At 38.6% G+C, this 16,352-nt stretch overlaps 1 protein-coding gene across 1 annotated transcript; it reads left to right on the forward strand.

Moving 5' to 3' along the window:
• Positions 1-2,162: 2,162 nt before the first annotated feature.
• Positions 2,163-14,580, forward strand: LOC130089417 (potassium/sodium hyperpolarization-activated cyclic nucleotide-gated channel 3-like). The gene is made up of 11 exons (XM_056256723.1): positions 2,163-2,302; positions 2,983-3,178; positions 3,294-3,395; positions 3,477-3,614; positions 4,467-4,628; positions 4,713-4,797; positions 5,136-5,263; positions 5,378-5,509; positions 7,073-7,307; positions 13,629-13,796; positions 14,453-14,580. The coding sequence occupies exons 1-11, from the start codon at positions 2,163-2,165 to the stop codon at positions 14,578-14,580; spliced, it is 1,614 nt and encodes a 537-aa protein (XP_056112698.1).
• Positions 14,581-16,352: the final 1,772 nt, after the last annotated feature.

Consider the following 16,352-nt stretch of genomic DNA (forward strand, 5'->3'; position numbering starts at 1 on the left):
TGAATGGTGTTGGTAACATTAAATTTGAAGCATGACTGTAATTCACTATATGGATAATGGAAAACACGTGTATTCAATTTTCTAAAAAGTAAAATTAAATTAAATTCACATTTATTTGTATAGCACTTTTCACAATGCATCGTTTTAAAGAAGCCTCACAGAAAATGCATGTGTCTACATTAAATTTCAGAGTAATTTGTTATCAGAGCCAGAGGTAGACTATCTGTGTACTAGTAAGCTAATGTCAATATGTCAGAAGTTCTAAGATAAAAAAATAAATAAAAAAAATGCAGCTAACCTAACTAACTTCATATATTCATGTTGCAGAAACAATGATCTCATTAAGGCAGATCTTACACGTTGTGTGGTATAAGTACAGTATTTTTACAGATGTATTTTGAATGTTTTCTGACACCAAAATATTTGCCAATACAATCTAACATTTGAGGTAAATTTCCCCGTTTTTCCATCAACTTGAAGCTTGCTCACTAAACCTTGCTGGTTTGATAGATGCAAAGTGACTTGTAAATGAAAGCATTTCTTTTTAATTCAGTATGACTTGTAGGACGAACATAATCCATTTCTCTCAAATCTCTGTCCACCCTTCTAGAAAGACATCAGTGACCTCTACAGGACACTAAAAATAAACAACCAAAAATTAAACACAACCAACAATATATAGCCTGTATATATATATATATATATATATATATATATATATATATATATATATATATATATATATATATATATATATATATATATTACAAATAAGCAATTCAAATGAAAGAACTATCAAGAGATTCTTGGGTGTGTTTATTTTTAGTATATATATATATATATATATATATTGTGTGTGTAGTCTTTTCTTTAAATTATTTATATAATATATCTATTTCTAAAAATAATTGTGTAGACACAGAATCTTCGTGTCATCTTTTATCCTAAAATACTGAATGAAGAAAGAAAAGACTGTTTGTTTTATCAACGCTGCATCATTGAGTTATCATCAGCTTGAATAATGATAATGATTAGAACCTGCATTACTTCAACAAGAAAAGTCTTATCTTCCTAATGATGTGGAAACTGAAGCATGAGTGTCACAGGCTGAGAGACTGATGCAGTGCAGAACATGTGGATCAGCGCTAATGAAGAATCAGAACAAAGAGCCTGTTGTTTTCCGACTCACAGAGAAGAGTCGACTGAACTCTGTCCCACTTTCACAAATAGGCACAGTGCCATATCAAGACATAGGCCTACAAAGTGAAATCAATCTGAGGTCATGCCTTGATCAGTAAATAAATATTATAAATGTGCCAATGACAACTGAAACAGAACATGCTCTGGAACTGTGAAAATCTGCGTTAGTGTGTGAAAATAAGATATTGACATGATTAGGGTGGGTGAAAACAGAACCTCTCTTGTGAATTAGACACAGTACCCACAAACCTTGTGTAATACCCACACAGTTTCACAGAGGTGAAAGAAAAAATTATCCTATATGGTAGGTAGAAAGACATTAAGAATACACTGACAAACTTGAAACGACTGTACCATTAATTTCAAGTGCATTTTTATATTGATCTAATAAAAAATCATGGTTTCAAACTGTTTTGTTTATTTTTTCTTACAGTATTACATTGAATCGCATCGCGTTGAATCGAATCGAAATCGGATCGCATCGCAATAGTAGTGAATCGTATTGCATCGCATCGGTAGTATGCTTCTTATACTGTCTATGGTAGTATGCTTATATGTATCTTTAATGTATCGTATCGTTGGCAATGCATCGAGATGCTTTTCGCATCGGCCTCATGGAGATGCACATCCTATACAGCGGCCCCTGGTGTAAACAACGTGTGTGTGTGTGTGTGTGTGGCGCCCGCGCGGTTGACTGTAATTGGAGTGTGGCTACTTAAATTTGTTCACGAAAATGTCTTACAATTTAAGGATAATTTCTTAATATATAGCAACAAATCAATCAGTCCAATAAAAACAATCCAGTGAACGAAGGAAGTTTTAATAAAGTGTAAAGCTAGTTTGCCATCATCACTGCTCGACTGTCACGCGCCGGCTCGCAATCGCATCATTCTAAATTTCAAAAAGAAATAACGGATACTTGTAACCGTATCTGCGGCAGTTGTTCAATGCTCCCAGTCGCGATGAGTGAAAATAGCGTAAGTGGTCTGGCAAAAACACGCTTGTCGTTGTCGGAAGTTAAAGACATCGAAAAAGGACGATCAATGTGTGACGATGAAGGTGAAACCCACCGCTGGGTCATCCACCCACGGACTCATTTCAGGTAACGTTAACGTTAACACAGACTCACTACTAGCCTCCCTCATGGAAACTAACGCTCACCATGGCATATTTCATATTAACCAAGCTAAATCAGTTAATTATTCAGCATCAGCTAGTAATTAGAAGTGTGATCGTTGTAACGTAATTATATATAATATATATATTATGACGTCTTATTTGATCTCAGTTAATTAAGAGTGAACATGAATGACAGACAATAACTGATTACACTGAACAAATATTTTTTGTAATATCTTACAAAATAGACCGAAAGCTTGGCGATTAAAATTGCTTTAAAGGATTCAAGTGTGCAGACAGTTTATTTATTTTCTGAGTTGTAATATCTTAATAAAATCAAACAATTTAAATACATATTTCACATTCACATTTGTAATACATGCTATTAAATTTAAATACATATAAGTAATATCAAATGTAACGATGACATTAAAAATGTTAGACTTGCAATTGAAATGAATACATAACGTATTCTACTAATGATACTATGTGATATGTACCATGTTTTTTTGCATGGTAATTCAAGGTATAAAGTCTTCATCACTATTTATTTAATAAATACATGTTGTCATCAGGATGTAATGTCTTATGTCCAATGTGCCATTAGTGCCATCACAGTGATCTAAAAAGAAATGTTAACATTTGCCTTTTTCTGTCTTTTAGGCACTACTATCTTGTGTATATGGTGGTCTTAACATTTGTGAACCTTATAACAATTCCTCTGGACATGGCATTTTCTGATGATATGCATGGTAGTGCCCACAAATACTGGGTGGCTTTCAATGTCTACTCAGACCTCATGTTTTGTGTTGATGTCGGCCTTAATTTCCGAATGGGCATTTTCAGTGAAGACGGTCAGGTATGAACATGCCTTCATTGTCTTGTACTATAGTGTAATATTAATTATTTATTACGGCTTTACCTTTCTAAAACACAGTTAAAAATGGACACAATGCATTCCCATTTCTGTCTAGGCCATCCTTGATCCGAAATTGATAAGAAAGGATTATTTCAGGTCTTGGTTTGTTCCTGATGTGGTGGCTGCATTTCCGGTCGACATTATCATTATTATTGTGGTAATTGTATTCATCAGTTAATATCACTCACACTGATCAAATTGTTGAGACTCTTCTTACAGTACAACCATTTCACCACAGGAGCATGTTGATCACGCTGACACTGCTTCACTGGTGGCTTCGAAGTTGGTGCGGATGCTCATGTTTGTGAGGATTCTCAGTTTGATCCGTTTACTCCGTGTGCCAAAGCTTCTGAGATTCTGCTATGAATTGGAAAGTGTAAGTTTCAGCACAACTCACCGTCATGTTTATGCAAGAAATGATCAATGGCAATATGTTCACACTGTACAGCCAGAGGAGAACTTTCCTTACCACAGTCGCTTTTGGCTTGCTCACAGGGGGGAAATAATAAATGAAAGAATACACAATTTGTTATGAAACTTTAAAAGGAACTTCCAAATGATCACATATGGGATTGAAGATATTATTTATGTACAGTAGCACTTTACATTGTTTCAAAGCTTGACTTGAGAAATGCATAAAAATAAAGGCTCCAATAAAAAGGCTGGCATATTCAAAGTTATACAAAGAAGGACTTATTCTCTAGTTTTTCAGAAAACCATCTATGATCCGATCATTTAAAGGGATAGTTCACCCAAAAAAGGAAAGCTTTGTCAATTTACTCACCCTCATGTTGTTCCAAACCTGTATGAGTTTCTTTTTTCTGTTGAACTGAAAAGAAGATATTTTAAACAATGTTGTCCAGACAGTTGGCAGCTCGCCAGCTCCTATTGACTTCCTTGGTATTTTTTTTCCTACTATGGAAGTCAAAGGTTGCCGTCAACTGTCTGGTTACTAACATTCTACAAAATATAATCTTTTGTGTTATAAAAAATAATATAGCAACTCAAGAACCAAACCTAAAATAGTATTTAATAATAAGATAAAAAAAAACAATACTTTAAAAATAAGATATAAAAAATCCTTTTATCATTTTTGTAGTATTTTCTCACATTTTTCCTCCTCTGTCATTACACGATAAACCAGCAAGTAACAGGACATTTTTTGGTTGTATTTTGTACACCCATATTGTTCTATGGATACTTTATGTTTTATTATCTATCATTTTAGGTGTCAGATGTCCAGCTTGAGCAAGGCAAAAAGTTATTCAGGGTTGTCTTCGTGTTCATGATGATGATCCTGATTTGTCACTGGAACACTTGTGTTCACTACTTCATCTCTGTAATGGAAGAGTTTCCAGCTGACAGCTGGGTTGTAAAGGAAAAAATTGTGGTATGTCTCATTTTTTATTGCTTATGCAGGCATTTGTTTGACATGTGTTCAACATGTCTTCCTTTTTTCTGTAAAATTTTGCAGAATGCCTCGATGGGGGAAAAATACTCCTATGCTTCCTTCAGAGCTTTCTCTCGAATGGCCTGGAGATCAACTGACTCACCAACACGTACGCCGCACAACATTCTTTCCACATTAATCCTTTTTTGAGAAATGATAATCAATCTGATAATCAGTCTTTGGTGCAGAAAAATGTCTCCTGAAATCACTTTAATCGGTGGCGTTTGCTAAGGCCAGCATCACTTTTACGAATGTGAAAGTGATAAGACATATGATTTCCATCTGCCAGATGAAAACAAAAGGCAATGGCTTAGCCATGCCATGGCACCCTAGCATTGTGGCATAAGGTTTTGCATGAGCAAACACCACTGAAGAACTGTAAAAAAAAGAAAGAAAAAAAAAGTAGTTTACATTGAACTAAAGTGATTTCTTTTTGTTTTTTTATAGGTTTGGATGAACTGTGGATAGCTATTGTAAGTATGGTGATTGGAATTATCATGTGTTCTGCATTTTTTTCTTCCGTGATCACAGCATTTGGGAGCATGTCTGCAACTGGCAATGCATACAAGGTAAAGGTGAATTTTAAGAGTTAAAACAATTAAAGCTGTTTGTTTATTGTTTGTATTTGTTAAGTTTGTTTATGCAACAAATAAATATAAGGCGGCTCTGATGATATATAAATATTTCAGATAAACCAGCTACAATCCTCCACAATGTTCCAATCGCTGCCCAGAGTGTCTCGCCAACGTATCACTGCCCAGTACAAGTGGCAGTGGGATAAGGAGAACATCCTTGGCATCGTGTCAAAACAGCTCAGAAAGGTTTCTAATTGATTCATAAATATATACTTCAGATAACACACAATAAGTTTTTCTGCTGTTCAAACAAATCATTTGGCTCAATTCTCAAACAGTATTTTTTATAGACCAATTTCGAGTCGACGTCACAGTTACGTCACGGCGCTAGCTGGAGGCAAAACTGGAGGCGGCCAATACGAACCAGCACAGATTCGGCTACATAATAAGGAGCTTAAATTATTATTATTATTATTATTATTATTATTATTAAATGTCATTGTAGAAAACTGTTGACTTTCAATCAGTTTGGGTTTGCCAGTGGGGGACTAGTTCACCACAGATTTCCGTTTAGAGACATGAAGAAGCAGCAGAAAGTTCTCTTTATAGCTTTATTTTCTCCACAACAATTCCATAAAGCTCCAAATAAAGGTTTAGCACATAAGTGCGGATGAGTACAATCGTGATGCCATGAGTATGGGTGTGGTCTAAAACAAAACATAATATATATAACATAACAGAAACACAATTCAATAACAAGATAAATACATACAATGAGATGTAGCAAAAATGCTTCCATGAAACATAAGCAACATCATGTGAATACGTGAACACAAATCAAATCCCTACTTCTATGTGAAGTATCCTTAAACAAGGAGTAGACAAATAGTATCAAACAAACATAAATGCATTTCATCAAACAGTTAACATGAGTTGAAATACATAAACCTACTTACTTGTATAATATACGCACACCTCAATGGCAAGAAAGCACAGAGTCTGTTTGCCAGACTCACCCCATGCAGAGCTATTAACTACAAATGCTAATCAATGCCACCTGCTGGAGATGGGCGGAGCCTAGTGTCTTCACGTTGCTGCTTTGACAGCATGCTCTGACATTGACTGATTGCCAGAGCAAGTCTCACAGACTCAAATACAAATACAGTTACAATGGGCCTTTTTAACAGTCATCTTGTTGGGTGCAAAAATGGATGAAAAATGAATATGCTTTATCTGGAATTTTTATTTCTAGAAAATATTCACATCATTAAAATTGCACCATAATGTCACTCTTTACATTGTCGTCTTCTTGGTGCTGGCTAGGCAGAACTGCGGATCGTACCACACAAGTCTTGTACATGACCATTCAGCACATAGTTATAGGCATCTAAAGATTTATATCCGCTCTGTTTTCCACTCTGTTTCTCTATCAGGTAAAGTTAGGTGTAGAAGTCAGGCCACTCAACCGGAGGTGGCGTTAACATTAATCCTGTCAGATCGTCCATCCATTGACAGCGTGTACAGTACGGGTCAGCCAATCTGGTTTCGTCTGTTAAAATGCACTTTTGCAAATAACAATCGCGGTCCTGGACAGTGAGTGACCTTGCACATTAAGATAAAATCGGATTTTCTCCAGTCATTGTTAAAAAACAAGCTAACAAAACTTGCAAACTAACGTTAGTGAAGCGGCCAGAGTCATCGTTCTGCCACCACCTAAGCTCCGCCCACAAAAAAACATCACCATGTTTACCAACTGAAAATTGGTCTATAGAAATAATTTTTAATAGTGCTATGTTTTCTGTTTCAAAGGTTATTATGACAGACATATGCTCCAACCTGTTGAACAAAGGCACGTTTTTGTCGTTTAACGAAGAATTCACCGAAGCCATCTTGATGAAGTTGGACAAAGAGTTCTTCAATGCAGATGACATCATCATTCATCAGAATGCTCAACCTGACAATATGTTCTTCATTGACTATGGACGGGTGCTTGTGAAGAACGAGGCTTTCCAAATGGAGCTGTGTGGTGGAGATCACTTTGGAGGTGATGTATGAGAAACTTACTGTTGTGTGATTCAGTTGAGAAGTAGTCTCGTGTAGAGTAACGGCATAAAGTCTGGTCCACATTGAACAGGGTTTCCGCGGGGCATTAAAAAGCATTAAAAGTCCTTAAATGGATTTTGCGAAAATTAAGGCCTTAAAAGGCATTACATTTGATTCTTACAGGCATTAAATTTTTTTTATAGTTTTGAAGTTAATTTTATATACATTTATTTGAATATAGCCTTCATAATTAATAATTTGTATTTGCTGTCGCAAAGATGTACATTCGTGTGATAAATACGCGGAACCGGTTTGGTAATTGCTTCCGGCCGGAGCAAAAGTGCCGTGATGCGGAGGTGACGCGGGTCTGTTGTACAGCAGTGGACAGGTCTGAACCTTGAAAAAATGGGAAAGTGCAAATTCCAGCCTAAATGGTTAAAAAAACAAAACTTTTAAGACATGGTTGTAGAGGTCTTCTCGGGTCCTAAAAACTGTCCCCGAACCGAATCGACCCGAATCACTACTTTTGAACCCGATGTGCATAAATTTTTTTTTTTTAAAGAAAAACCCGACCCGAGACAGACCCGATAAAATTAGACCCGAGTCCGACCCGACCAAGCGTGCCGCACAAGCCCTTAAAAGTGAAGCCAAAACGTCTCGATCGCCCCCCGGTGACCGGTCCTAGTATAGGTCATAAGCCTATACTAGCCTATACTAGCCTATACCTCCCCATGTTATTCAACGGGACGTGAGACCAACTAAATAATTAAATTACACTTCACATATCTTTTTTCTAAAGATAGTTTCTGTCATTTACTGTAGTTTCTATCACGTTGATGTAATTTCAAGTGTTTGTTTTTAAAATAAGTTAGTTTTTAGTTAGTTATTTGATGCTATAAAAACGGTGCTGTGACATCATGATTGACAGCTGTGATTGACAGCTTCTCTGTGCGAAGTAGTCACTGAAGTACTAACGGACTTTTTTTCATAATGTTGACTATGTGGTTAGTAGTTGTATTTACCTTATTTTAACGAGGTACTGCAATCGGCAGACATCATTGGAGAGGAACGGAGCAGACAAGGCCACTTAAGAAAAGTCCAGGGGCGTGTGCTTACGATTGATTCAGCGAGAGTGGGGGCGGGGCCTTAATTTCGCGGCTTTACTTCCTGCTCACGACTGCGCATGACTGGTCCCGAAAACGCTACTGCGCAGACTCAAGTTCCAATATGTCAGCGCCATATCGGGACACTGGCGGCTTCAGTTCTCTCCAATGGAAAAGAGCGAAGGGGCGTCGTCCATCTTTTTTTACAGTCTATGGACCCGACCTGACGCCATTTCCTTTAGAACCCGACTGGACCTGAACGTAAACGGCATTTACATTGTGCACAGCCTGCAGCCTTGCGTTTCTCAAAAATGCACTTAACATAGACGCGCAAGTGTAAGCGTGCTGAAGTGCTAAAATGTCAATCACACATCACTGTAACCCATTACGTCCTATAAAATTTGGCACAATGTTATTTACCGGACCATACGATGATTAGAACCACCATTCGTTTTCCCTGACATATTTCTGTTATCGCCTCCATGCTTTTCTGACAGTGTCGCGTATTTTTAAAATTGATTGACAGGCCTGGCTAAACGACAATTCAAATACTTGCATTTAGTCAAACATCCATCCACATGATGGCGCACTAGTTCTTCTTGGCAAAGGGAGGGGTTGGTTTATGTGGAGTGAGCAACTGAGTAAATAAATGCGGAGGACACCGCGCTTATGCTTATAGCCCATTTGCACGTAGAAGCGCGGATTCGCTCTCTCACATAGAAAAAGTGAGAGAACGGTGTCATAAGGTTCGTACACACCGGGACGAATATCGGCGCGCGTTATTCGTCAGCGTTTTTCAACGCGTTTTTTGTGTTCACACCCAAGCGATTTTCGCTGACGATGAGCCGAGTGAACATGCAAATTCATTCCCTGACATTAGATGGCGCCCATTTGCTCTGCAATACCACTCCATAACATTCTCTTTTATCAAGATTTTGGTAGTCGCTGTCGCGTTTGTCATATATTTCTTTATGTTCCGAGACCAGCAGCTCTACATTGATCTTGCCTTGCATCTTCCTCATCTTATTTTTTCCCGGCAGTGTAGACGCTACTTGGCGTATATCTTCTTCGCCGTTACGAATGTGTGCTCGGCAAGACCGTTTTGTGTTTGAGCGCCCCCAAGTTGTGTTTTACTGTAACTTCAGAAGCTCCAGACACGTGAGCAAAAGCGCCAATATCATTGGTCGGATAGTTTTTGACGCGGCGCGTCAAACCAAAAAAACGAACCCGAGGCGTTTTTAAAAAAATGACGCTTTTACGCGTGGCGTTTTTCGTGTCGGTGTGCACACTCACATTGGCGCCCTTTGTTTAGTCACGAGGCGTTAAACGTCGGCGAATATCGCGCGTGAAATTCGTCCCGGTGTGAACAGGCCTATAGAGTTGTTTTAAATACTGCAATTTTAAATGCCCAACATAGTTTAAAAGAATTCGGGTCTTCTCGGGTCCATTTGGAAAAGGCATATTTTTTTTAAAATTACCCGAGACCCGAGGCCACTAATACCGAACCCGACCCGTGTCCGAGACACTCGTCGGAGTTTTGGACCCGAACCCGCTCGGGTCTCGGGTCGGACCTCGGGTTTTCGGATCCAAGTGGACCCGTGAAGACCTCTACATGGTTGCAGCCCGTTAGTGGTAAAAATGATGAAGGATTGTGCGGCGTTTTTAAACAAGCATTTAAGTTGGGGACAATGGGAATCAGCGCCGTAAAATCCCATATGCAGTGTGACGGCCACAAATCTGCGTTAGATTTAAATAGTACATTGTGTTTAATTTGTCGTTTAATGAGATCTAATATACTGTATGTTGCTAGTAGCGAGAATAGACCCGACTGTTACACGCATGCACTTTAATGGTCCAGTAGCAGAACTTTTGCCAAGCATGTCAGAGGTTTTGGGTTCTAATCCGCAGTAAGAAGTATATATTTTTTCCCTCATCAAAACCGATTGTTTCTTAGTGGTTGTATATCAAGCACTGACATGTTTGTGTGCATTATGTTTTGTGATTTCACCGTAACAAAAAGAGAGAAAAAGAGTAACGGATTGAAGCGCGCATCCGAGAGAAGAAGTGTTGTGCACGAGCCGCAACAGAACGCAGGCAAAGAACGTATATTGTTCTTCTATACTCTTTGACGCAGGGCTCTCAAGTGTCACGCATTGAGCGTGACTGACAGTCACTCATTTCGGTCTTTTGTCACGCACTCCCGCCACACATTGTATTTCTCACGCTAAAAAACTATTTATAATATATTGAATATGCCGCAGCGCCCCAAATGTCTCTGGGCGCGCCGCTATCACTATGGAACCGACAGGAATCAAGCGCGTCTCCGAGTCCCCCTGAGTTGTTGCTAGTCGAGCCTGCCACTTATCAGCCAATCAAAAAAAAGAAAGGGTCTACACATTAGCCAATTAGAAAATAGCACTATTGTATCTGGGTAAGATTCAAGATAAGTCATGATCTCCTGTTTTAATGTTACAAAAAATTCACAACTTGTTTGACACAAACAATAGCAACTTGATTGCTGTTAGAGAAACGTTTCCCAGATAATTAGCATCAGTTTTTTATGAGTGTCTGTAACTTAGACAACAGTTTTACAGCCTGTTCACTGACAACACCTGCTCAGAACAAGTAGTCTAGGCCTAGTCATATTTTCGTTATCACACGATGACTGACATATTGTCACATTATAAACATCTCTCAAGCCAAATAGGCTTAATAATTGTATAAGCACTAAATAAAGTGTATTGCATAGTCGATGTTATAGGTCACTTTTAAAATCATGTCATATTTTATAATTATATCCGGGCCATGGATGCATTAATCATTGCATCTGTCTTTCACAGATGTCAGGTAAAAAGCAATTAAGCATCCTCTCATTCGCCCTGAGAGGAAAGCCCCCTAAAAAGGCCAGGTTAGAGGATTCTGGCCCAGAGAGGGTGGCGAACAGGGTAGGCCCATTAGAGGAGGAGACGGTGCGGGTAGAAGAGGAAGAGAATAAATACTTTGTATTTGGTTGAATTGTCAGTGCCATGTGTCAAATCTTCTCTTTTGCAAGTGTGAGCAATTATTAATAACAGCAACAAAAACACTAATAATAGTATTACTAATGAAACACCACCATTCCTGCGACCCGTCCTATATGCCGCGAGATGTTTAAAAAATGGTGGGGACACAATCGACATGTCCCACCCGCAAATTACACCTATGTGTTCCAGAAAAAAAGAGAAAGAATTTATATATATATATATATATATATATATATATATACACACTCACCGGCCACTTTATTAGGTACACCTGTCCAACTGCTCGTTAACACTTAATTTCTAAGCAGCCAATCACATGGCGGCAACTCAGTGCATTTAGGCATGTAGACATGGTCAAGACAATCTCCTGCAGTTCAAACCGAGCATCAGTATGGGGAAGAAAGTTGATTTGAGTGACTTTGAACGTGGCATGATTGTTGGTGCCAGAAGGGCTGGTCTGAGTATTTCAGAAACTGCTAATCTACTGGGATTTTCACGCACAACCATCTCTAGGGTTTACAGAGAATGGTCCGAAAAAGAAAAAACATCCAGTGAGCGGCAGTTCTGTGGGCGGAAATGCCTTGTTGATGCCAGAGGTCAGAGGAGAATGGCCAGACTGGTTCGAGCTGATAGAAGGGCAACAGTGACTGAAATAACCACTCGTTACAACCGAGGTATGCAGCAAAGCATTTGTGAAGCCACAACACGCACAACCTTGAGGCGGATGGGCTACAACAGCAGAAGACTCCACCGGGTACCACTCATCTCCACTACAAATAGGAAAAAGAGGCTACAATTTGCAAGAGCTCACCAAAATTGAACAGTTGAAGACTGGAAAAATGTTGCCTGGTCTGATGAGTCTCGATTTCTGTTGAGACATTCAGATGTTAGAGTCAGAATTTGGCGTAAACAGAATGAGAACATGGAACCATCATGCCTTGTTACCACTGTGCAGGCTGGTGGTGGTGGTGTAATGGTGTGGGGGATGTTTTCCTGGCACACTTTAGGCCCCTTAGTGCCAATTGGGCATCGTTTAAATGCCACGGCCTACCTGAGCATTGTTTCTGACCATGTCCATCCCTTTATGGCCACCATGTACCCATCCTCTGATGGCTACTTCCACCATGTCACAAAGCTCTAATCATTTCAAATTGGTTTCTTGAACATGACAATGAGTTCACTGTACTAAAATGGCCTCCACAGTCACCAGATCTCAACCCAATAGAGCATCTTTGGGATGTGGTGGAACGGGAGATTCGCATCATGGATGTGCAGCCGACAAATCTGCGGCAACTGTGTGATGCCATCATGTCAATATGGACCAAACTCCCTGAGGAATGCTTCCAGCACCTTGTTGAATCTATGCCACGAAGAATTGAGGCAGTTCTGAAGGCAAAAGGGGGTCCAACCCGTTACTAGCATGGGGTACCTAATAAAGTGGCCGGTGAGTGTATATGTGGTTAGTCTTGGGTCGTATATGGCATTAAAACAGTTTAAAATGGCATTAAAAAGGCATTAAATTTAATTTGAAGATACCTGTAGAAACCCTGTTGAAGTGCTAGTCAAGTCAAATTTAGCGCTTTTCAAATACACATTGTTTCAAAGCAGCTTTACAGAAAATCATGTTAATGTTTATAATATCTGAATTTCTAATATATAATTTTTAATATATAATTAGTCTCAGCTGCCTGATTTTTATATATATATATACATATACAAACACACATAATATATATATATATGTTAAAAAGTATGCTATTTTTAAGAAACCCGAAAACGCTTTGTAATCACGCCATGTCGTACGAGGCTCAAGTGGAAACATAACTGGAACCATTACTTACCGTTCTTAGAACTATTCGTCTCGACGGTGGAAAAGCTGCTTTTGTTTCATATCAAGAGGAACCTCTTGTCTGTCGCCACGTTGTCAGTGTCCTCTTTACTCCGCAATGTTTATCACTGCATGAGAAAACAGAGGTGTGTTATGAGAGCGTGAGAACAGCGTCAATTACACGAGTTTCACACTCAAAAATGCTCAAAATTAGATTGCAGAGCTTGCCAGATCAAGAAAATGTTTTCCCAGTTTTGTGTGCAGTATTGATCAGATGGTCAGTCAGATAATCTTTGCTGTGAAACTCCAATGTGTTTTAAACAACCAGCCTCATACTCACCATTTTAAGAAGTTTTGTGTTTCTGCAGAGATCAGCTTCCTGTTTGGTGGAAGGCAGTTGGCCAAAGTTTCTGCTCTGACCACCTGCAGCCTTTTCACCCTGTCATTACAAGAGTTTCAGGAACTTGAGAAGGAGTTCCCACATGTTGTGAACGAACTAAGGGGAGCAGCTGAAAAGCTGAAAAATGATCTAGAAAGTAAGTCTTGCTGCTACATTATGATTTGCTTTGTTTGTACGGTCATCGGGAGGCAGGGGACATGTTCGGTTCTAAGTTTTGTCATGGCCATGACACTTTAACTTGTGGGAACGTGATAAAAAGTGGTGGCCACGAGATTTTGTCAAGGTAGCGCATCCTTATGTCGTGGCCACACAATGTAAAGTTAAATGCGCAAACAACCTGTGCGACCATTGCAACCCTTTAATTATCAGAAATGGATAGGACTATAATAATATTTATATTTTGACAAAATAAGGGCTATTATATTGAATGCAATGTTGCCTTTAGACTGCATTTGAATTAAGTTTATTATCAATAAATGATAAAATAATATGAACATAAAATAATGCAGGCCTAAAAGAAAACATTTTAATCCATCCCATCTCACAGCCTCTTAAATCCATTCAATGATCATGTCTTTATTTATTAATATTATTATTATTATTATGGTTGCACAGGTTGTTTACGCATTTAACTCGTGGCCATGTTCTCTCAAAGTAGGATAACAAATAATGATGTCGTCACCTCGAAAACATGATCTTGTGGCCACGACTTACCACGTTCCCACGAGTTAATATGACATTTCCAAAAATGAGAATTCTGTCAGTAATTACTCACCCTCATGTTATGGACAGGACATGGGCATGGCAATGGCGGGCCTGGGCCGCGGAGCGTGGGAGGACCTGGGTGGGCCGTGGAGCATGGACAGCGCCGGCAGTGCTGGGTCGGATCCGACAGTTCAGGGGGCCAGGGAGGCACTTAATCAGGTACATGTCTGTATATAGTTTTCCTCCTATAGAGCCTATTATAAAGAAAAAGATTGATGTTAATGCAGTAAGACGGTGATATTAAAAGTCAGTAGCCTATACACCTTATTGAACATGCGACGCGCTATTGCACGTTTGCGTTTTATAATGGTTTTCTATGGGTGTTGTTCATAATCTTATTTAATCTGTTTGCCTCTACAAAGTATGCTTTATTAATAAGGTAGGCCTATATTGTGTACTAAATTTGGTGCTTCAATATCATTTTCTTAATCCACATTAAGCGTAAATGGGGAAGAACGCTTTGTTACGCTGCCGTTGTCTGTTTTAGCAGACTACTGCCATCTAGTGGTAGCAGGTTTTCTCAGACAGTGTGTGTGGATCGTTCAATGCTAAACTGGCGAAATGAAAGTCTCAAAATCCAAATGAATCAAATAGGATCGACTCAGAAACGAGTCAATGAATGCACACGTGTCACAAAAGAACATCTTACTTGTTGCATGCACAAATTCTGACCTACAATAATACAAAATCGAGGTTTTGTATTAACAACTGTCTCTATTTGTTCAAAACGCTGCACATTCATGTGATTATGGATTTTGCACACACAATCGTATTGTATTAGTTCAAATGTACTGACGCACATTTGTCGATTTGTCAAATAGATGGGTAGTTGTGCACACATTAATAATCAGCACCAGGCCTATTCATTTGTAGTTGTTTGTGTGTGGGTTGTGAAATGGGTAACGCTTTCTTTTACAGTCCTGTTACCCATGTACTTACTATGTACTTATTATAGTAATTATAATTACTGGGTAATAACTAGGTACTAACCCTGAACCTACCCCTAAACCTACCCCTAACCCATGTACTTACCTTATATTAACCAGTACTTTCTAGGTAAGTACACTGTAAGTACACGTAAGTACTGTACTGTAAAAGGAAGCGTTACCGTGAAATGCTTAAAAAATCCAAATGAATCAAATGAGATTGACTCAGAAAAGACGTCAATGAATGCACGCGTCACCTGCTCATCACACATGCACATCTTCTATGTTGCATGCGCAAATTATGATACACTAATACAAAAGAAAACATTTGTATTCACAAAAAAAATTGCTACACATTCATTCAATTTTGAATTTTGCATTCACAAGTTGAAAGGCATTTGGTTGTGGATAGTAAAACTTATCTGCAACATTTATCAAGTTCATGGATAATTGTGCTTCCACGTGTTAATCATTTTGATACTATATTCATCCCATACCCTACAAGTACCAGTAACAGAAAAAAATTCCCTTCTGTTTTTAGTGGTGAGAAGTGGGCCCATTCCTGGCAGCCAAAGAATTCTCTTCAAATGAATGAAAATAAATAAAATGTATATTTTGAATTCCATTTGGGTTTCTGCTTATTTATTACATTGTTTCTGTGCAGCATTTTAAGTCAAATCTCATTTTTCTGTAGTGGTGAAAAGGTACTTGGAAAATCTCCAATAAATGCGACACATGGAGTTTATTCTCAAGTAGGCTTAAATAGAAATGTTCTTATTCCAACCCAATCTCCTTTTCAGATGTTCTTCAGAAACAAGTTTTAATATTTCATTATTATACATTGCACTATATGTTAGTTTTTTACAGTTGACATCACTTGATTTCATGTTTTGTTGTCTGTGCTTTTCAAGTTAACTCAAGTTAACCTCACAGCCCACTGTTCAGAAATACAGCCTTACGGCTTGTTTGACAATTGTGAAGCTCGAATATGAAGTTCAACA

Source organism: Rhinichthys klamathensis, unplaced genomic scaffold (genome assembly GCF_029890125.1).
Source record: "Rhinichthys klamathensis goyatoka isolate OS25496 unplaced genomic scaffold, OSU_Roscu_1.1 h1tg000131l_1, whole genome shotgun sequence".
Taxonomy (NCBI): Eukaryota; Metazoa; Chordata; class Actinopteri; order Cypriniformes; family Leuciscidae; genus Rhinichthys; species Rhinichthys klamathensis.

What these genes read in the sequence shown, in the direction of transcription:
- LOC130089417 (XM_056256723.1), top strand. Translation starts at nt 2,163, where the DNA reads ATGAGTGAAAATAGCGTAAGTGGTCTGGCAAAAACACGCTTGTCGTTG. An exon ending in ACATTATCATTATTATTGTG is followed by an intron (nt 3,396 to 3,476) that starts GTAATTGTATTC and finishes ATTTCACCACAG; the next exon opens with GAGCATGTTGATCACGCTGA. An exon ending in TTGTAAAGGAAAAAATTGTG is followed by an intron (nt 4,629 to 4,712) that starts GTATGTCTCATT and finishes AAAATTTTGCAG; the next exon opens with AATGCCTCGATGGGGGAAAA.